Raw genomic sequence first — 22720 nt, forward strand, 5'->3', positions numbered from 1 at the left:
TTTTATCACTTGTTCTTGCTTCCTACAAACAATAATACTGAAAGGTGAAAAGTTGTATTAGAGAAGCGCATTATACAGCTGGCTTACATTTATCAATTACATCGTTTAATTTATCATGTATTCTGGGGTTTTCAGTGAATACAGCATGGTTCATTTTAGCTTCTGCTCTCACATGCCTTACTCATTAGGCTCAGCGACCCCTCCCTTAATCCCGCCTCCTTCTGCCAAGAAAGGCAGAGAGGCATGTACACGCACCATGATTGACAGGCCACCGGGCCAGTGAGTGGCCACCACCGAGCAGGAGGATTCCAGACGGTTCTGGAAGCTTGTGTCAGGAGGATTTCTCGAATGGTCATAGAGGGTATAAAAACAGCACCGTTACACGAGTTTCCATAGGAGCATTAGCAGTCAACGAACCTGCGAATAAGGAAGGATCTCTGCACATCTTCCTCAGGAGTTTTGGGCACACTGCAAACCAAGGTAAATACATTAACAGCCTTACCACAGACATTTGGGATACGAAAATATTACACTTCCTGAAATTCAGATTTAATAGTACTAAATGTTAGTTTATTTGACATTAATTTATAAACAAAGCTGACATTTTTGTCATGTCTGGATAAAAAGTGAAGCTAAAGTGAAGAAAGGGTGAAGTCTAGTTACAGCACTTGGTCTTTAAAAAGTATTAATATCTGCTCTGAGAATATTAATGTCAGCTTCATAAACGGTAATAAGAATTTGATTCCTATTGTGCCTCATTTCAGACTTCAAACCTGCGGGACAGTAGCCACATGGCAGGATGCTTTAGTGATGCATTTGGGAGGAAGGTGTTATGTTAAGCAGGGGTTTAACTGTTTGAACCTTAATCAAATTTCCTGTGCTAAAATTTCTGCAAGATTTTTTGGGCCACCTTATCCTTGTACCAGGTTTTAATTCAGTGCAAAATCAGTAGGTACAGAGTGTGCATTCTTATAATCTCGTCAGCTGTATGAGAGGCGGAGCTTTTGATTCCTATGGAAACTGCTAGAGAGTTCTTCTTGCTTCCTCGTACCTTCTAGAAACCTGCACTTCACCTGGGAAACCAGCAGGTGGAGTCATTTCTGCCGACACGGATATGCAATTCAAGCCACGTGTTAATCTCTGATTAGCCAATAACCAAGCAGAGATTAAATTCACAGTCCAAGAAGGGAAAAAAAGGTCCTTGTACCTTTTTTAATACAAAATTATGAAAGTAAGCAAGAAAGAAACCCAGGAAAGTCACTATATACTACACATCTACAGGGAATTTGCTTTCGTTTGAACTGCTGTTAATTCCTTAATGTAACATCGAGGCTACTTAATAAGGATAAGCTGTAACTGCAACATCTTACATAAGAAGGATTGGCAGTGTTTTTCAAGTGTACGTTGCTGGGATGCAAACATTTAGTGTCATAAAAAGAGTATTTTATATTGTGTTCCAGTCACTTTAGTCAATGTGTTTTCTAAAAAACAATATTATTTCTCCGTCTTCACTCAGATGCCTGAAATGCATGACCAACCAATGGAGGAGGAGGCAGAGACCTTCGCATTCCAGGCTGAGATTGCTCAGCTTATGTCCCTGATCATCAACACTTTCTATTCCAACAAAGAGATCTTCCTTAGGGAACTTATTTCCAACTCTTCAGATGTAGGTTTTCAACATTAGTCTGTGTTGCTGTGTTTATTATTTAAAAAAAAAAAAATTAAATTACATGCTTTTTTTCCCCTTAAGAAATTGAATTATATTATTATCAATACAGAATAAATTCTGGAATTTGTTTAAACAATTAACATTGTGTTTTGCTCCGTCAGGCACTGGACAAAATCCGCTATGAGAGTCTCACTGATCCTTCCAAGCTGGAAACTGGCAAAGACCTCAAAATTGAGATCATTCCCAACAAAGAGGAGCGTACTCTAACCCTAATTGACACAGGTATTGGCATGACCAAAGCCGACCTGATCAACAACTTGGGCACAATTGCAAAGTCCGGCACCAAAGCGTTCATGGAGGCTCTGCAGGCTGGAGCTGACATTTCCATGATCGGTCAGTTCGGTGTGGGTTTTTACTCTGCCTACCTGGTAGCCGAGAAGGTGACAGTCATTACCAAGCACAACGATGACGAGCAGTACGCCTGGGAATCATCTGCTGGTGGCTCATTCACAGTTAAAGTAGACAACTGTAAGTGATATAACCCCGAATTTGAAGTGAATTATTAATCATTTAACCCAGTGGTTATAAAGTATACTGACCTATAGTCTTCCTCTACAGCTGAACCACTGGGACGTGGAACTAAAGTGATCCTGCACCTCAAAGAAGACCAGACAGAATACCTTGAAGAGCGAAGGGTCAAAGAGATTGTTAAGAAGCACTCACAGTTCATTGGCTACCCTATTACGCTATTTGTAAGTACTTAAGTCATATTTAATGATCCCATAGAAGAATTAAATTTGTAACTATTGCAGATAGCTTCTGCACTTTAGACTTCTGAGAAAGTTGCTCAATAAATCTCTGAAACACTGATATTATAAAATAGTGACTCCCTAAGGCCAGGGCTGGATTGGGACAAAAAATTGGCCTGGGCATTTTGACTACAGACCGGCCCACCAGGTATTATAGGAAAAACCATAAAGCCTTTGAATGAAAACAAACGCTGTTGTGACAGTGATGTACACCGTCTTGTTGGTATATGTATGATTTCAATACGTTGTACATCAGATAAAAACTTTGGTTGTAAGATTCAGATAATTATTTAATAAAAGCTAGATATTTTAAATGAGAATAAGAAAGAAAAGTATTTCTTTGTGCCCCCCTCTCCCTGTTAATGCCCCACCTGGGCCCCTGGCAAAGCTTTGCTAGACCCGCCCCTGCACAGTTACCAGCTGTCAGCTACTTAGAAAAGGAACCTGGTGTTATTTGTCTCTCAGAAACAGTTCATAACTTCAACTCATTCATGTCACCTAAAAGGTAAACCTGTTTCTCCATCACCTGTTCAGCTCTTATGATTTAGTAAGGACATCTCCTGGTTTCAACTTCATGCTTCCCTCTCCCCAGATAACCAAACCAATATCATGACCAGCAGCTTTTACAGCTGTGGCTCCAGCAAACATCAGCTGATACTAGAAATTAATATTAAATAAATTCTAACAACAGCTGATCAAGCTTAAACATGCTGCTGTTGTTTAGTGCGACATCTGCTGGTTTCCTCTTTCTGGCGCAAAGTGGGCGATAAAGAAGCAAGAGAGAAAAGCCGATCAACTGATCATTGATCACTTTCACGATTGAATGAGAGAAGAAGGCTACGTTCACACTGCAGGCGAAAGCGCATCAAATCCGCTTTTTTTTTTTTTTTTTGTTTTTTGTTTTTTGACCCTATGCGACCCATATCCGATCATGGTATGACAGTGTGAACGGCACAAATCCGATATTTTCAAATCCGATCTGGGTCACTTTCGTATGTGGTACTGAATCCGATACATATCAGATGTTTCAGAAAGCGACTGCTGTGGGAATTGTCAAGTCACATTAAATCCGTCTTTTACGTCACTGACACAAGACGGACGCCAATTATCAGCGCCGGAGAAGCGCCCGATAAGACATCGCGAACGCTTCCTGGCCATCCGGTGAAACTGCTGGGAAGACAACGTTGGAGAAACGTGAACATTTTATTTGTACTGCATAATCTGCAGATTCTGACAGAAATCTGCAACTATCCCTTGAAGCACCGCTCCTCTAAAACAGCAATAAGGATAATGATTAAGTTATTTACATTATTATGGAAATAACAAAATAACTTAAAGCAAAAATTGGGAAACATGAAGTCCGAAGTCTTTATATTAAGGGCCATCAGTCAAACAATATTGTTTGCTCTGTGTCTAAACAGAGCGCGTTGTGTGTGACATCTTCTTTTGCGCATGCGGGCCGCTTTGAGCGTTCACACTAGAGCGTGTTCGCTGTTGCATTTTATTTGTAGTGTGAACGAGCAGACAAAAAAATCGGATTTGATCAAAAAATCGGACCTGCAGTGTGAAGGTAGCTGAAGAGACAGCTGACAGCGTAAAGACAGAAAAACTCCAGCTTTGTGTCTTTTTCCATTCTAGCTGAAGTACGGGACAAACTGTGTTCCTTTTCAGCTCAATACGAAACGCGTGATATTTTCTCTGAATACGGGACAATTCCATTTTTCAGGGGACGGTTGGCAACTCTACTAACTAACCTTATGAATAAAATAAAGTTCACTATCAGTAACATCACAGCACCCACCCAGCTGTAGAAACTCCGTCATGCTAGCTAGTACGCAGTACAAGTTATTGTAACTGACGGTAAAAAGTCAGCACACCGAAAATAAACTACACCTAAACTTGGATTATATCTGACCCAGATAGACTGCAGGTCATAACTTCTTACCTGAAGTTCAGTTCACCTGACACTCGGACGGGCGGCCGCCTCGGGTCTCTGCTCCTCCTGCCTCCCCTTTCCCTCATCCACCTGGCCTCTTGTGGCAGCTCCGCCATAGCCACCACCAAACAACTGAGTTATTTTTACACATCTGCCAGCATCTGGCCAATCCATCACCTTTCATTGTTTATACTGTTATTAAAAAAAAAAAAAAAATAAAATCATCAGCCCATAAAAACGAAAAATCACCATCGGCCCACCAAGCAAATGCCCGGTATGCCTGATGGCCTGTCCAGCTATGCCTAAGGCTAAGGTGTAGGGAAATTCTTTAGTGTGTGACCAAATGTATTTTCCTTCAGGTGGAGAAAGAGAGGGACAAGGAGGTGAGTGACGACGAGGCAGAGGAGGAGAAAGAGAAGGAGGAGAAGGAGAAAGATGAGGAGAAGGATGAGGACAAACCTGAGATTGAGGATGTTGGATCAGATGAAGAACATGACCATGACAAGTCAGACAAAAAGAAGAAGAAGAAGAAGATCAAGGAAAAGTACATTGACCAGGAAGAATTGAACAAGACCAAACCCCTGTGGACCCGAAACCCAGATGACATCACGAATGAGGAATATGGAGAGTTCTACAAGAGTCTCACCAATGACTGGGAGGACCACTTGGCTGTTAAGGTTGGGCTTTTGAGATGTTATTTTAAAAATACCTAAAAATGTAGCAGTACTTTATAGGAGGAAAATTATGTCTGATATAATGTAGTCCAATATATAATCACTTTAATTTTTTATTTTTATTTTTTTGCCTAACAGCACTTCTCAGTAGAGGGTCAGCTTGAATTCCGTGCCCTGCTCTTCGTGCCTCGGCGTGCTCCTTTCGACCTCTTTGAGAACAAGAAGAAGAAGAACAACATCAAGCTGTACGTGCGCAGAGTCTTCATCATGGACAACTGCGAGGAGCTCATCCCAGAGTATCTCAGTGAGTATTAAACTGTGGATTACAATTTCCCTAACAATAATAGAATTATCATAATGAAAATGACACAATGGAATCTTTAGAGTTTTAACAGTTTCCTTTCTGCTTCCTATCAGATTTCATCAAGGGTGTGGTGGACTCTGAGGACCTGCCACTGAACATCTCCAGAGAGATGCTGCAGCAGAGCAAGATCCTGAAGGTCATCCGCAAGAACCTGGTCAAGAAGTGCCTGGAGCTTTTCACAGAACTGGCTGAGGACAAGGACAACTACAAGAAGTACTACGAGCAGTTCTCCAAGAACATCAAGGTCAGTATCCACAGCCTTGACTGAGTGAGGTGCAAGGTTACCAGATCTTGTCTTTAATTCTTTTGCTTGAATAATTTAGCTCTAGCAGTATGGATATTATAAAGTAGCTTAACAACAATTGAATGCAGCCAGTGGTAGCTGGTAGTGCCTGCAATTTTTTTTTGCACATTCAGCTGAATAAATCTGCACTGTTGATAACAGTTGACTGTTTTCCTTATTACAGCTTGGCATCCATGAGGACTCCCAGAACAGGAAGAAGCTTTCTGAGCTTCTGCGGTACTACACATCAGCCTCTGGAGATGAGATGGTGTCTCTGAAGGACTATGTCACACGTATGAAGGACAACCAGAAACACATCTACTACATCACTGGTGAGGACACTTTTAAAACTGCCAATCAAAAGCATGCGTTCGGCAAACAAAACTTGTCTCATGTGGGCAATATGGCATGAATGAACAACATTATCATGTCTGCATTTCAGGTGAGACCAAAGACCAGGTTGCCAACTCTGCCTTTGTGGAGCGTCTTCGCAAAGCTGGCCTGGAGGTCATCTACATGATTGAGCCCATCGACGAGTACTGTGTCCAGCAGCTGAAGGAGTTTGAGGGCAAGAACTTGGTTTCAGTAACCAAGGAAGGCCTGGAGCTGCCTGAGGATGAGGAGGAGAAGAAGAAGCAGGAGGAGAAGAAATCTCAGTTTGAGAACCTATGCAAAATCATGAAGGATATCTTGGAGAAGAAGGTTGAAAAGGTAAGCTGATGAAACCAAATGACAATATAACAACGGAATTTGTTTTATTGTTCAACTGATTGATACCGGTGGCTTTTGTTTTCCTCTGCAGGTCACAGTCTCCAACCGCCTAGTTTCTTCCCCTTGCTGCATTGTCACCAGCACATATGGATGGACGGCCAACATGGAGAGGATCATGAAGGCTCAGGCGCTGAGGGATAACTCCACCATGGGATACATGGCAGCAAAGAAGCACCTTGAGATCAATCCTGACCACCCAATCATGGAGACCTTGAGGCAGAAGGCAGAGGCCGATAAGAATGACAAGTCTGTGAAAGATCTGGTCATCCTTCTTTTCGAGACCGCCCTGCTCTCCTCAGGATTCACACTGGATGACCCACAGACCCACTCCAACCGCATCTACAGAATGATCAAACTAGGTCTTGGTGAGTATCTGTTAAATCTTGTGTCTTTTGGTGGTATGTTTGCCAGTAAACGAGTTAACCCTGCTTTGCTGACTGATCTGCTCCTATTTTCCTTCCAGGTATTGATGAAGATGATGTGACATCTGACGATAACACCTCTGCACCCACTGAGGACATGCCCCCTCTTGAAGGGGAAGATGATGACACATCTAGGATGGAAGAGGTGGACTAATCAGCTTCCATTTCCTGTTTAGATTTAAAAAAACAAAACTAATGTTATAAAAAAAATTAATGTTAAATGTTGTAAATGAGCCTGGAATGTCTGTTCCTAAACACTTTTGATGACCAACGTAACTTTATTTCCACTTGCGTTGACCACATGCAGTTCAGTCATTCCTTTAGATCTTTAGAGTTTTTAGATTGTCATTTTTGTTTTTGTATTGATGCATTTGTTCTTTTTGTATTTGACATTCCAAAGTTTGTTCTTTATTGTAAATATAACAAAACACGATACTGTTATTTGAAACGGTGCAAAAACCATTAATAAAGGTTTACCATGTTAAGCTATTTGGTCATTGTTACTGATGAGTGAACACAAGTCTCGTGTTTTATGTATAGTATGCTGCATTTTTAGATTGGACAGGTGGGTTAACCTGTCCACTCTATCTATCGAGAAAATCAATGAAACTTAGTGTTCACTTGTAGTCGAAGAACTGCTTTAGACTTTGTTCTCAACAAGTAGAAAGCTATGTCAAAAGGGTTTCTTAATTCAGCTCAAATGAAGTACAAACATTATTTTAGAACCTTTTTTTTTTTTTTTTTTTTTTTTCTCACCAGGATTTTTTAAAGACATTCTTTATCCATCATTTGACAGAAATTTGTATCTTGATAAATATAAAGTGATGATGTGACGTTGTAATTTCCATGTTTGAAGTATACTGTTTTCATTTAAAACCAGTGAAGTCAACACTGTTTATGAATCATAAGCTACCAAACCAATGCTTGCTTAAACATAGAGTGAAAGAAAGGGAAGAACCACCCCTTTTTTCTTTGCTTCATATGAATGAAGCATTAAAGCCTTTTTAGTTTCTCCATGGAAAAAGCAAAAAATCTTGTGTAATAAAATGCTTGAGGGGAAGTTAAGAAATAGCAGATAAGTCTGATAATTATGCCTTTATTGGGAACAAATTGAAAGAAAGACAAACGGGGAAAAGCCAAAAGAACTCGAGGCTTCTTTTTTTTTTTTTTTTTGGCTATAATTTGGGAATTTGTTCATTTTTACGTAACCTCACTGAAGTCTTTTCCACAGTACTGATATTTCTTGCCAGATTGAAGCTACAAGGATATAGATGTTTGTGTTGAAAAAGTAAAAGTGGACAGAGAAACTCCTAAAGAGGAAGGAAAGGTTTATATAATACATCATTGCTGTAGTCAGATTCATCCAAAAATAACTTCCTTTTTTTGTCTCCTCTTCTACTTTTCTGCTTATCTATCTTTAAGCTTCTTCTAAGATACAAATGATCAAATTAAGGCTTACCCATTTTGTTATTTGTGGAAAGGCACATGTTTAACTCATAAGTCTGTAAAGGTTCTCAGTCATCCAGGTCATCATAGTCTAAGGAGCTTGGGAAGAAAAGAGTCTGGACTCTCCACCATTTTACCCTATAACTGAAGAAGCTTCTCGGATGAGTAGTGAAACGTCTTCAAGCAACCTAAAGAAGTCCAGACGCTTTTCTTTCCAAGCTCCTTAGACTTAAACTCATAAGCTTAAACATCGATTTAGATATTTTCATGCATTCCGCACTGCTTTTATCCTATATGTCCAAGTCATTTTACACGTGTGGGTTCCTGTTAACCACCAGTAGATGGCAGTCGTTGTGCATTCAAAGAAGGTTCTACCAAGCTGTTCAAATATTCTAGAAAGCTCCGGACTAGGGGTCTCAACCAGCTGAAAGAAGAAGGTAGGTAAAAACGGAAAACTATGGCCACTAGGGCGATCGTGGCTCAAGAGTTGGCAGTTTGTCTTGTAACCGGAAGGTTGCCGGTTCGAGCCCCGGCTCCGACAGTCTCGGTCGTTGTGTCCTTGGGCAAGACACTTCACCCGTGGTCAGAGGGCCCGGTGGCGGAGCCTCACCTATGTCAGTGCGCCCCAGGGCAGCTGTGTAGCTTGCCACACACCAGTGTATGAACAACTGAATGTAGTGTAAAGCGCTTTGAGGTCCGTAGGGACTAAGTAAAGCGCTATACAAATACAGGCCATTTACCACTAGTTTTACAGGTGCGTGAATATATTTAGCCAAAAATATAACTATAAAGGAAAATTATTTTGACACATAACGAAGATGGTTCAGCCTGGTATAAAATGTTATAATTTGTTTTCACCATCCGAGTCTACCCAAAATTCTGCAGTATATAATACTACTACTTCTACTGCTACTACTACTATAATAATAACAACAACTTTATTTATATAGGATTTTTTAAACCTAGTAACAAATTGCTTCACAGTTTGGATAAAATCACTTATTAAAGATAATTCTACATATTCAAACACATTAGAAGAACAAGAGCCAAAAACACTGGGAGAAACATTAAGGAAACACAACTATGGAGACGAGTTTTTAGCAGATTCGCTCCTGAAACTATGGTATGTGCCAGGATTGGGATGCTCAAAGATTTTAGACGAAAAATTGAATGAAAAGGAATAAGTAAAATAAAAACTGTACCTGAACATGTATCTGTAATGAAAAAAATATATATACACTGCCAACTCATTATGAGGGGGTCATGTGGGAGGCACTGATTGATTTTCCATGGAATGACCATAGGAAGTATGCTGTCGATGGCTGTAATCCAAAGTATCGGGAGCCTGTAATCCCATGTGTTGCTGTCCTGTCACCGACAGGGTGCGCTCTCGGTGCCTTTACACTGGCCATCGTTAGCGTGACGCGCCAGAGTCAGCTGACTGAAAACAGCCAATCACAGCGTAAGGGCAGACTGAACCGCCTTGCAGTGTGCTGTCCTGAGAGTTGTCAAGGTTTTGGTTGTGGAGTATCCGTGAGGGGAGCAAGGGCGGTTACGCTTGTACAATGCCGAATAAAACGAAAAAAGATAAGGTGAGTTAGACAAAAGCTAGCAGGCCGTGTCCATAGTGAACAAACTTTGCACGAGTTACATTTCATTGAATTTATTGATAATGTGCCGGGTGTATAATACGACATTTCGCTACCAGCGCAGTGTCCCATCACACAAACGTTAGCCAGCCTGAAATCATTACCTGCTAACCCTATCCTGCCGTCATGTTAGCACTTGGCACGTTGTGCAGTGTTATGTAAATAGAGCACCCTTATCTTAAAGTGATACTTACATTGCACGTGTGTGTTATTTTGGTGTAAATTTAAGGACTTTTAGAAGCTGAAACCTCGGGTCGTGTAACGTGAGCTAGCTAACAGCAGACTTTACAGTGTGGTTAAACAGGAGTGCGAGACTGGGTGGGCAGGCGTGCTATATTTAGCTTGGATTTGTGCAAGGCGGCATTCACCAATTGCATTCACCTGATGTTGTCAACCAATATAAACTTCATTTAATTAAATCAAGTTTTTAATCTTTTGATTGAAAATGTTTTTGCAGGAGTCTCCCAAGTCTGGCAAAGTGGGGAAGAGTGGAGGACAGGAGAATTCAGAACATGAGGTATTCTAACAAGGAAAACCACTCTAAGAACACATAACTTTATTTTTATTTAAAATGTATTTAACCCTCAAATTGGGACTTTTGAGATGTCAGATCTCGTTTGTGATAGTCCCCTGCCCAAGAGAACAACTCAAATAGAATGAGCATATACATTACCAAAGACCCTAAACACAGAGCGATATATAACATTAGATTAGATAGAGGAAATAGAAACTTGTAAATGATATATTAAAAGATAAACAAGCAGTTAAAAAAACCAACACACCCTAGACTCATCACAGATCAAACAGAGACCGCAAGGGTTGGGATAACCTTTTCAACTTGATGTAATTACCTCCAAGTCATTTAAAATTAAATGGAATTTAGTGACGCCAGCTTTGCAAGAGGAGTATTACATTATAATTGGATTATTACTGCATGATTAGTTGTCTCCAGTATTAGTGATTGTGGTTGCAATACAAATGAACGTACATGCTGAACTTATTTTTTCAATTTAAAAAAAAATGAAGAGGGACACGATAAAGCTCAAGTTTTATTGTGTATATCTAGTTTATTGTCTTGTTATCAATTCAGTGTTTTGCAGATTACAATTTATAATTTTGCTCCTGAAGTGCCGATTCAGAATACTTAAATGTATCACAAAGGCCTCCACAAACCATGATGCCTATGTTATGTACTTGTGCAGAAATTGTATATTTTTCACTTGACAGCAAGTACTCATGCAAAAGGACAGGAAGCCTCCTGTGGAGTGGAACAAGAAAAGCTTATTCTGTTTTAGGTCTCATGATTCTTTGAACTCATCAGGGGAAAATTCTTCTTTGTGACCAAATTTGCTGTAGCGAGCTAACTAATGATGGATGTGAGTCACATGAACACCATAGTGAAATATGGGAGTATGGACTACTTGTGTTGGCCATCTCAATTTGAAAATCTCAGTCCATCACAACTGTGGACTTACTGTAATATTGGAAAAACATGAACTTTCTGTCATTTAATTGTTTATCTCTTACTTAATGGCTTTGTAGGAGTATGAATGGGAGTAGGGAGTGATTAATCAATAGGAATCTATGAACTCCTTCATATTTTCTAAAGCTGTCTGGCGTGCAGGATTGGAGTCTTTGCCGTGCTCATTCTGGTCCCTGGGCCTTACATTTGACCTCCCTGTACTAATAAAACTAGTAAAATGGGAAGATGATAATGACTGAACTTTAAAATCATAATCTCATAGCCGCATAGCCTTGGATCTTTAGTGGACCGGTGAGTGACTTCATGTGACTCAAGCTGCTCTCTTTTTGATGTTGATACCCTGTTGCTAAATGTGTCGTTAACACCAGTTTAGGGCATGTCTGAGTTCATCAATATTTCACCCATAATTACATGGTTGACCTGTCATACAGCGGCTTTAAGCAGAGAGCTTTACTTCAAAACACAAATTTTATTCAACATTCATGAAACTGCTGCCTCGTGATTGTTCTTAAGTAGGATAGCTATTGCTATTCATAAACCACTTGCTGCTAATGCATTGATCTATGATGTTCAGTAATAAAATTCCTTTGAGGAGTGATGTGTTGTGACTTGCTATAAAACCTTTTTGCTTACATCTGGATTAGGACGCATCTGAGAAAATTTATCTTTGGCTCTCATAACAAAATTGTTCAACATTGAGTTTGTCCATCTGCATTACTGGCATCTCATGTGAATCATTGCTTTGTTGTGCTGCACAGTCATACGCTGCTTGTAAAAAATAAAATAAAATATGAGGAAATTCTGTGGCACCAGGAAGATAGTATAGTTTAAACAATGTTTAATGTTTCCCTATATGTGCAAAAGTTCACTTCAAGCTCAGTGTGAGAGTCATTACTTTGTTCAGTTGTCATTTATGATCTGACTACATTTTCTTTTCTGCTGTTTTATTGTGTGTTTGTGGGGAGGAGCTACCCACACTGAGCAGAGAAAAGGAAGATAAGGAAGATCTGACTTCCTTCATTCCTCAAACAACTAGAGGCTTTTAAAATTTTTTTAAAGGAAGGCAAGCATTTGAATGCAGTTATGTCGCGTGTGGAATGAGAGCTGGCAGCTGTTTGTGCTGCCTAGAAAGCAAAAGGTAGTCCTGCTCTTGCACAGATTACAATGTTCTCAACCAGGCTGTATTCCGGTGTCACCACAGATGGACTGAGCTTAGGTGGCAAGGTCTTTTGAAGTCTGCCCAAGTACACTTGACTCATTTTAACATTTACATATTTTTCTTTTCATCCTTTCAAGAGACCCCCCCCCCCCCCCCCCCCCTGTCTGATTTGCATATAAACCACAAAGGCACACATACACACAGATTATGGTCATGGTCAGTTACACAAATTTTGTATTGTATACAATATGCAACTTGAGTTTTTACAGTAGTCATTCACACTGGTTCAGAGTTATTGTGCCAAGAGATCAGATTCATTTTTATGAGCTCCTGGACTTGGCCCCATCCAGCATGTCACACTGACAACAAAAGGTTTTGAAGCTTATCAAATGCCTATGATTATGTTTTTACCATATTATAAAAACATGAAATGAAAACTTTAGGCCATGACTGTACGAGCTAAATCTGTGGGAAACACATTATTTTATTGCCTTGTGTTATATACACAGTCCAGTTTATTGAGTTATAAAATCCACACTTGTCAGTTAGCAGATAATTTCATTAAGCTTTATATCTATTTCAGAGCTTTATGTAGTTACCAGTTTAATATAGTCCCTATTATTTTCCACATTTGCGTTGTACATTTACAATTACAATAAAGGCCTTATCTGTTCTATTTTAAAACCTGTCCTTTAATAACAGCTGGCTAACAATTAAATATATTAGTCATCCTTGCAGACCTACCGAAATTTTTTTTTTTTATATATATATATAAAATTTTTTTTTTTTTTTTTCCAAGCTGAGAGTTTCAGGCTCTGCCAGCATTAGACTTGTGTGTCAGCAGCCATGTATTAGATCAGCTAGTGCACCAACCTGTGTCAAATTAAAATCGCTGGGCTGCAAGCTGTTGTCACCGCCCCCACCCTTCCTTTTTTCCCATATGCTCTGTCAACCAGAAATGCATAACTGTAAAGGCTGTTATGTAATATATATGTAGCTTTCATTTGGCTTGTTGTCAGCAACCATAACTGACAAATGAAAATTTGAAGCATTAAATGAGAAGAACCATAGATGACAGATGTTTCTACTTTGGCCTAATATACTTACATGAGTTAATTCAGATCTTTCCAGTACATTAATATGTAATCGAGTTCATAGCAGAGGTCAGCACAGTGGCATTTTCCACTTCACACAACAGCTTTCTAGTGGCACAGACTGATTGTCTGTCTTGTAGTGTGGCTCAGACTGTGGCCAACTTTGTCTGGGTCTTAAGCGAATTTGATAAATCTCTTGTGACTCAGACTCCACAGCTGCATCAGGTGAATTAAGCTCAGTGTCATCAGGTCCACACTGATAAATGGATCCTAGTAGGAAGGCTGGATCAGTTGAACTTGCTGCTTTCAGGTGATCCCACATCAGGATGATGCACTATTGTAAAGAGTAATTGTACATTAGAGTAAGTGTAATTGTACATTTGGTAAACGGTTTTGTTTTTTTAATGAGCATTTTGTCAAGTGGATGGCAACTCAGTGTATATAATTAAAAGTACCAGTTGTGCTCCTTGGCTGGTGGCTGCATGCACACATTTTTATTAGATTTCTACAGAGGTTCATTCGCCCATATTTTATACCTGCATCTTTTTTTTTTTTTAGTGTGTCTTTGCTCTTATGTCCATGTAACTAATGTGTGTTTTCTCTTGTTTCAGCAGAGCTCTAACAGGAAGGCTAGCAATAGTGTTCCTCCAACAACTCAGCTACTAAAGGGGAAGCAGCCAGGTTCCCAGACACCTGTCAAAAAGGACAAGAGGCAGAGCTCCTCTCGCTTCAGCTTGAGCAACAACAGGGAACTGCAGAAACTTCCTGCTTTTAAAGGTATTCACCTGTGCGACAGTCTGAAATCCATTTTATGTAATCACATAATGAACTACAGAGTGCGCTCGATTTGTGAGAATTTGCATTTGTTATATATTCATAGAGAACGGAGTTGAGGTAATGTTTTCACGCTTCAGGGTTTTGCACAGAATTCAAAAATCAAATCAACCAAATTTGGCAGGTGGAGAAAACCACCTGGTCTGCCTGTGTATGTTTAATATGTAAGAAATGTCTCAAATGCAGATCTAGATAAGTGCACACCTCACAGAAATATGTACTAACAAGCACGTACTCAATTATTTAGTCACTCCTTCCCCACAGAAGTTCCCATGAGCATCCCTTGCTGCATCACCCCCATTTTAATACCAGGCTGAACATGACATTATGCAATATGTGGAAACAAACAGAGGACATGCATGGCATGGATTTTGCTCTGGATTTAACCCAAGCATCTATATTTAGTGATAATCCAGAGATAAAGCTTTAATTCCACGGCCCTTGTGTTTCCGAATGTTGCCAGTGAGCAGATAAGACATGTCTGCCAGCTACTACTATTCCTCCTCCTGTCTTTCCTCGTGAACTTTACAGATGTATATGGATATTTAGTGTCCAAGTTCAGTGCCAGATCCAAGAGCAATGAGCAAACACTGCTGCGACACAATAAATGCATATTGTCAGCATTGTCCTGTGTATACATGGATGACTGCACGCATAATTTCTCAGTACTTTAATTATAGTTACCTAACATAGTGGTATGCTTTACAGACAGTTATATTGACATTGTTGGCTGTTAAATAATCATGTAATTAAACTTCAAAAACAATTTTATAACTGATAGTGGCAATGGCACAACAGGAATTGGTTATACTGTTTCTGTTTCTTTCTAAATGTTCAGACTCAGGAAAAATAAGAATCTCGTAGGAAAAGTGTATTTTAGTGGTCCCCAGATGACTATTCTGTTTAGTAAGTGAAACAAAGTTGGGACATTGGAAATGTGCCCGACACTTTCAGAGTGGGTAGGGAGAATTATCCATCTCCTTTCAAGGACAGATATTTCCTGGATTGTTAGATTATTTACAGTTGATGCAACAGCAGTGTAAAGTTTATGGAACTGATGTAACCCCGAATGGTGGTGAATGCAGTCTCGTTGGGTTACTTGCTCAAAAGTTTCTGTATTTAGTGAAAGATATTTTTCTGTGCCGTGTCTGTCTAGCAAACATTGAACACTCAATGTTGTGGACGTTCTGGCACTGATGCCGTGTGTGCAGAAAAGAGCGCTTTTGTTTTTGTTTTTCGTCATCGGTGGGAGGCTTGTAAGCTCACAGTAGAGCAAAGGCAGCGTTCTTCAGGGAGAATTTACGAATGTTATTTCTGTCTATGGAAACCTTGGCATGTAGAGCAAAGTTGGATTTCCTAAGGTGGCAACATGATAACAGGCCATTTATTGTTCATTGTGTCTTTATGCTCTGCCATAAAAAAAATGATTGTGTCTTTATCTTAGCTAGCTGTTACCTTTGTAACGTGTGAGGAAACCAATAGGCTTAACTTCATTTCTGATACAGCCTGCTCACTTCCCACACCCCAATGAGAGCTTTGATAACATTCTGCAAAACATTATCCCACAGTGGCCAAGTAGATGTTATCACTTAGTCCTGTCCAAACAGGCTCCTCGCTTGGCCTGTTTTCATTCCAGGCATGTTCACCACCTCCTGATGGAAACACATGTCCGTGAGCCTGTCCCGCAGAGCTGCAAAGTTGAGGCGAGACTTAAAAACCCTGACCAGAAGCAGGCCTTTCCCATGAACTTCCAGATTCGTGTGTGCTTTCTTTGACTGTATGGTTCAAATTTTTGCATTTGTTTGGACGATAGTTTGGTTTCTGTTGAAACCCGATGTGGTGAGCTGCCGTTTTTTTGTGTGTGTAGATTTTATAAGACAAAATACACAAATCCAAACTTGTTTTTTTGTGTTTGGCATTATGTTTAGCTGGAGATCTGTCTGACTGAGGCAAGTAAACAGGAGATTAATTCCTCTTTCTTTGTCTCATTGCAAGTGTTATATACATGTGCCAAAAAGCACAGAACAACAACAGTTGCTCCCTCTGTATGGGTTCTCTTTTAAAGCAGGAGCTCTCCTTCATGGAGCCTTGGTCTCACAGGGTTTGGTGCCACCTTGTGGCTAGAGTGTCAAATATGAGAGGCGATGTTGAAGGACATAAGTATATCTACTTGTAACCAAAGTTTAAAAACAGATAATACTTTTTAATCTGATTTTTTTTTTTTTTTTTTTAAATTGAGGGTACAGTTAACATAGTGTATGAAATTTACAGTCCTTACCTTTTTAATGAGACTATGCTTAATGGCAATGCAAAACTTTCCCATGTTCCTTTATAATGTGAAACTGTTTTAAGGGGCACTTTAATGGATATAACTAACAGTCGGCAGACCGCAGATATGCAAACATTGTACACAATGTAAAAAAGAAAACATAAGGAAAATAAAACACTTCAACAGAAGGACACCAGGAAAAGCCTTACAAAAACAACATAATGAAATCATAATGACCGAGAATGTTTATTAGTCTGTGAACAGTAGTTCGTGCTAACTCTGAGATGTTTTACTGAGTAAACAGTTGGATGAGAGAGAAATTGTGTAGAGTAAAATGTTACAGATAGTGACGAGGCTAAATGCCTATGTCACGGCAGATTCTGGTGGTACAGGATATAAAATATTATTTTTATTGTCACAGGTTAAGTTGGGACATTTCTGCTCTTTTATAAACATGTAGCTACTAGTATTCAAAGTAGTTTGGATTTAGTTTATGCTTCACAAATTGTTATATGTTTCTCCCGTTGTTGTGTTTCTCCTGTTGAATGAGCGTAGTTCATTGTAAATTATTAATTGTCTGAAATGAATCTTATCGGTGAGAATGGTACACGGGCTTCAGCACTAGTCAAAGACACAATGGACGCAAATGACGAAGCACGGAGCAGGGACAGCTGGAGACAGTGGGCTGTCCCAAGTCTAATAAGCTGCAGTGCTTCTGACAGTTCACAGAATATAAGAAATCTGCTGCTGACATGTTGGTGCGACATATCACAGGGGACTTTCAGAGGTTCATGCTTCAGAGGGTTGGAGCCTATTTTTTTTTTTTTTTGGTGTCACACTGTGTGCCAACAGCTAGTTATGTTTGACTTCTTCAGTGTACAGTCATCTTCATTTTGAGGGATAAACAGTAAAGATGACAGAAGTTATATGGTCAGCAGTTACGTTTTTTTTTTTTTTTTTTTTTTTTTTGTTAGGCATTTTTTTCAGCCTAGCACTAGGGAGACAGGATAATGACAGCAAACGTGAAGATGTTAAAACTAAATAAGTTGTGTGTTTAGTTCTGCTATTGCTACCTGTAATACAGTATAGCTGTATATCTCAGATTCTGTAAAGTTATTTATTTCATATTCTGTATAGTTTTTCATATTTATATCCTGTTCATAGCCTGTACATAGCTTGTACTCACTACAGCCTGTACATACTTATAGTTATAGAATATTCACAACATACTTCATACCGTGTACATTATAACATACCATAATAGACCCATTTCTGTAATATACTAACATATCTATATTATTGCTAATATATATTGTAATATATCTATATCACTAAAGCACTTCTGGATGGATGCAAACTGCATTTCATTGCCCTGTACCTGTGCATGTGCAATGACAATAAAGTTGAATTCTATTCTATTCTATTCTATTCTAGTTGTTTAGTAGGTGTCACTGACTGTTAGCAGAAAACACAGGTCTAAGTCAAACTACTAAAGTGTACGTCAGTCATTTTTATGAATCGAAATGTTGCTTTTACTGTGGTTGTCTTTTAATTACATTCTAAAGCTTCCAGGAAGTAATCTTAACGTTAAATCACTACTTGTCACGTCATGTCAGAGAAACGTCTTTAACTTTGAATAATTGTGGAAGCAGAAAAAGGCTCCTACACCTCATGACAGAAACTTCCCGGGTCAGACATTTCATATGAATAAAAATACAAAAAAACGTCACTGGCAGTGATCATGGTGTTAAAACTGCTCAAGCTGTGCAACTGGTTTTGCATGATTGGACTTTTCAGCATTGCTTCTAGAAGGGTTTTGTAGATGTCAGAGAATCAGACACATTGCTGTATTTAAGCAGTGAATATTTCATTTATGCATCAGCAACATTCAGAAAAGACAGGATCCTACTAAAAAACATGACACTGTATCTGAATTGGTGGTCTTTTGTTTGGAAGAATAGTAAATATTGAAAATGGTATTTGATTAATTCACACACATGTTTACTATATCTGCAGGTCTAAAACTTGTTTTTGAACTTTGAAAAACGTTTTAAGCTTTTAAACTGTTGTACATATTATAATAACACATTCCTCAAGTTACCAGGTTTAAGCTGCAACATTAAATGCGATCTCCAAGCGTGTTTATCTTGCAGTCATCAGCCACAGGTGTTTTCCACTTGTGCAACATTTTTAGTGGCACAATGAACAAATCTGGGCTTTGTTTCTTAATATATCTGCTTCTAATGTGACTAATACAGATCAGCATGTATCATCGCTTTGTGATTCATCTTTGCGTTACGAGAAGAAGAAAAAATAGGTTGGATCTTGATAAAGATGTCTCTATCATTGGAAGCTGCCTAAGTTCAGCCGCTGTTGAAAGAGCCTGTGTCCTCAGCTGCGTCGATCAGTCTGTTTCTCCAAATAGATCTGAGCCTTAAGCGTTTACAGAGGACCATGACATTGAAGATCAGCAGACCTGTGAATGAACCACTTCGTTGTGTATTTTAGGCAGTGCTCCTGATATCAATGATACGTTTAGAAAAAGCTCTGAAACCATGCTTGTGTTATAGCAATCTCACAAGTTTCTTCGCATTTAAAAAATAGCACAGACACAGCAGAAAGCTCGAGTTTGGTGAATGCACGTGCCAAAGTAGCATTTGTAATGAGTAATCCAGTATTTTCTTCTCATGGTCATGGATGCACTATGCCTAAGGTACAAAATGGCAAGAAAGAGCCCTTTATATGCCCAGATTAGTTCCTGCTGATGAAGTGCTCCATTATCGTATATATTAGGACCAACTAAACTAGATGTTAAGTATTACATCCATTAGGGGTGTAGTTGTTCCCATTTTGTACAGTTGACTTTAGTGTAAGACTTTTTACATCCTCTAACCTGCAGACAAACACGTATACAAGCTCAAGGTTGTGTAGCAGGAGCAACAGTGGCAATACAAGAAGCGTGCAAGAACAAACAGCAGCCGGACTCGAACCACACCACACCTCCTGCACCTCCAGCGGAGAAGTGCAAACCCACAGGGAGGAACCGTGACACCATTATGTGCTTTATGAAATACCACACAAAATGCATTTTGCACAAACATTACATTAGCCTAAAACAGTGTTTGTTTTTTGTTTTTTTTTGAAAGTGTGAAACTTCCAAAACAGTTTTGCGTATTCTATTTTTCTTTTTTGAGCTTAAATGGTAAATGGCCTCTATTTGTATAGCGCTTTACTAGTCCCTAAGGACCCCAAAGCGCTTTACATATCCAGTCATCCACCCATTCACACACACATTCACACACTGGTGATGGCAAGCTACATGTAGCCACAGCCACCCTGGGGCGCACTGACAGAGGCGAGGCTCCCGACACTGGCACCACCGGGCCCTCTGACCACCACCAGTAGGCAACGGGTGAAGTGTCTCGCCCAAGGACACAACGACCAAGACTGTCCAACCTTCCGATTACAAGGCGAACTCCCAACTCTTGAGCCACGATCGCCCCGAGCTTAACCAAACCTCTGTATAGAGTTACATCTGCTGGACAATATTATCCACAAATAATGATTCCCCTAATTACTTTTAAGCAGTCAAGAGTATATCAATGTCTTCCTTCTTTGCATATTATGCAGAAACTGCATAGAAAAAACAACCCTGTTGCCTTGATGTAGTTGCTCGGTAAGTTGCTATGTAATCTTAGCTAACGCTGCCAATCACTGAAATGACAGCAATCATAGTGCAAAAAATGATGTCGTTTTTTGTCCTTCACAGAAGAGAAGTGATTGCGAAGGCTAGTATGCCATACACACATTTTAATAGAAATGTTTGTGGGTTGTCACACAGCTACGGTTATGAAATGTTCATTCTAATGGGGTAAGCAAAGTCTTTTTGTACAGTCTTTTCTCCTCGGTGGCTTTCTTATGCAGCAAAAATTATTAGATTATATGTCACTGTAGTCCAAATCTGTTTAATTCACACCCATCTGCACTGTATTTGCGTGGTTATTCTTCGTGCATAGGAATGCTTATGACTTTAGCTGAATCACTGTTTCGACACCTTGTCTGTAGGTGCTTACTGTACTTTCAGTATGATGACACATACGGCATGCACAAAAAAAAAATATGTCGGTGTATGTTCAGATTGTGTTTGTCTGTGTGCAGAGTTTTACAGAGCCCTATTGTATTCTAAGGGTGCAGTGGTTACTATATTTGGGAGTGCTACGCCAGTGACTGGGAGTATGGATTTGTTGCTTTTAATTGTCTGTGTCACCAATGTGCCCGCAAAGGTTTACAGTGCAGGCTTTTGTTCCCCAGTGCTGCTGATTCAAAATGTGGCTTTCTGCATATGCACATCCTGTGTTGCTCACATTGAGACTTCCTGCCTTCCTGTTTCTCTTGTCACATACACCTGGGCTCAGGCTGTGCTGCCGAAGAGCCATCTGTCATGCAAACACAGACACACACGCACAAAGTTGGCACGCATGCTGGAAATGGCAGCAGACATTAAAAAAAGGTCCACTAGTTGATGACCAGTGTAAGGTGACATTAAGCATTGAACACCTTGTTGTATTTTGTTTTATTTAGGTTTGCCAATATGGAAAAGATATATATAAATCTTCTAAAGTTTGTATCTGTCTTGTGTGAAACTTGTATGAAAAGCATATAAGAGTGAAAACGGATATAAGATCCCTTGAAAAATTATATAAATGAAACTTGCATGTTTTGGATACTTCCTAAAACAATATATGAAAGTAATGAGAAAGTGGTCACTTTCATCAGTATATCATATAAGCGTTATATGATTCACTATATGAAGCAAGCTAAAGCTGATGCAAGTCTTTTATAAGTTTTTCTTATTTCTTTTCCGTGTGGGTGTTGTTGGGAGTTAAAGACTAAAAGAGAAATAAATTGTTTCCTTTGTCCTCTGCTTCTTACAAGCAACCTACATGTTGTACAGTTATTTGTATTCCATGGTATTATTATTCCATTTGTGGTTATTTCAGAACCGGTTAAATGGAATTCAGGCGAGTTGTTTGTGCTTTAAAAACTCCTTGACAGATGTAGGTTCTTTTGGCCCAATCACAGTAACTGGCCCACCCCTTTTCTCCCCACTCCAGCAGCCAGTCTCTTTCCTCATGTTTATTTATTCTGACAGCCCGCCCATGTGATTGCAGCTAACCAACCAGGTTGCTTCTGTGTGGGATGACATCACTAACTAGCTGGTTCCCTCCAGCAGCAGGGGAGCTTCATTTTCTGCTCAGTGTTCGTGCTAAAATGGAGGCTGGCTCCTCGCCTTAGCCTGGGCTACCCTCTTCTCTCCTGTTTCCTGCCTCAGCTCACTGATGTTGGCATGTACTAGAGCTGCCGGCGGGATGGTTCTGGATGGACCGAGCGCCAATGGGCCTTTCCAGCCTGTGGCCCTCATGCATTTTAGAGGTGAGAATAGGAAATCTGCTGCTGTGTACTGGTCTGTTTAAAGAGGAGGTGGGCTTGAGTGTTAAGCAGCCACAGCTGGTGATTTAAAAAAAAAAAAAAAAAAGAAAAAAAAACTTGATATTATATGCATCATTACTTTTGTGGAGGCGAGTTTAAGAGTTTTTTTTAGTGTTGTTTGCACGAGGGTTTTTGAAAGAGAAAGGAGGTGATTGTGTTTGTATGTCAGCAAGGAAGGGTTCTGCCAAGACATTGCAAAGCTTAGCTTTAGTTTAGAGAGGGGGTGGGGGGGTGTAAGATTGGTAGTTTTGAGTCTCCCCTCCCCCATCAACACTATTGATGTCATAGGAAGTGAGGTCAAAGCTTGTTGTTAGTTTGTATATGTCTGTATTGTATTGTTGCAATGTGACTAACATAAGTGGAAAGGT

General features: G+C 39.7%; 2 protein-coding genes across 4 annotated transcripts in view; both read left to right on the forward strand.

The window, feature by feature from the left end:
• Positions 1-308: 308 nt before the first annotated feature.
• On the forward strand, positions 309-7413 carry hsp90aa1.2 (heat shock protein 90, alpha (cytosolic), class A member 1, tandem duplicate 2). The gene is made up of 11 exons (XM_040017428.1): positions 309-480; positions 1517-1666; positions 1831-2197; positions 2288-2421; positions 4774-5091; positions 5227-5392; positions 5506-5696; positions 5920-6067; positions 6178-6446; positions 6538-6871; positions 6970-7413. Exons 2-11 carry the CDS (start codon positions 1517-1519, stop codon positions 7080-7082), a joined length of 2190 nt encoding a protein of 729 aa, XP_039873362.1. The 5' UTR covers positions 309-480; the 3' UTR covers positions 7083-7413.
• A 2426-nt stretch (positions 7414-9839) lies between these two features.
• The window catches only part of ppp2r5cb (protein phosphatase 2, regulatory subunit B', gamma b), a 29583-nt gene continuing 16702 nt past the window's right edge, over positions 9840-22720 (forward strand). The window contains exons 1-3 of one of the 3 annotated variants that reach the window (XM_040017443.1): positions 9840-9966; positions 10481-10540; positions 14374-14536. In XM_040017443.1, coding sequence (XP_039873377.1) covers positions 9940-9966; positions 10481-10540; positions 14374-14536 — 250 coding nt within the window. In that variant the 5' untranslated portion in view covers positions 9840-9939. Of the gene's footprint in view, positions 9967-10480; positions 10541-14370; positions 14537-21719; positions 22296-22720 lie in introns of those variants that run through there. The other 2 variants (XM_040017442.1, XM_040017444.1) reach the window with 2 other exon arrangements.

The sequence above is a fragment of the Simochromis diagramma genome, unplaced genomic scaffold, assembly GCF_900408965.1.
Source record: "Simochromis diagramma unplaced genomic scaffold, fSimDia1.1 OVJJ01000802.1, whole genome shotgun sequence".
Classification (NCBI taxonomy): Eukaryota; Metazoa; Chordata; class Actinopteri; order Cichliformes; family Cichlidae; genus Simochromis; species Simochromis diagramma.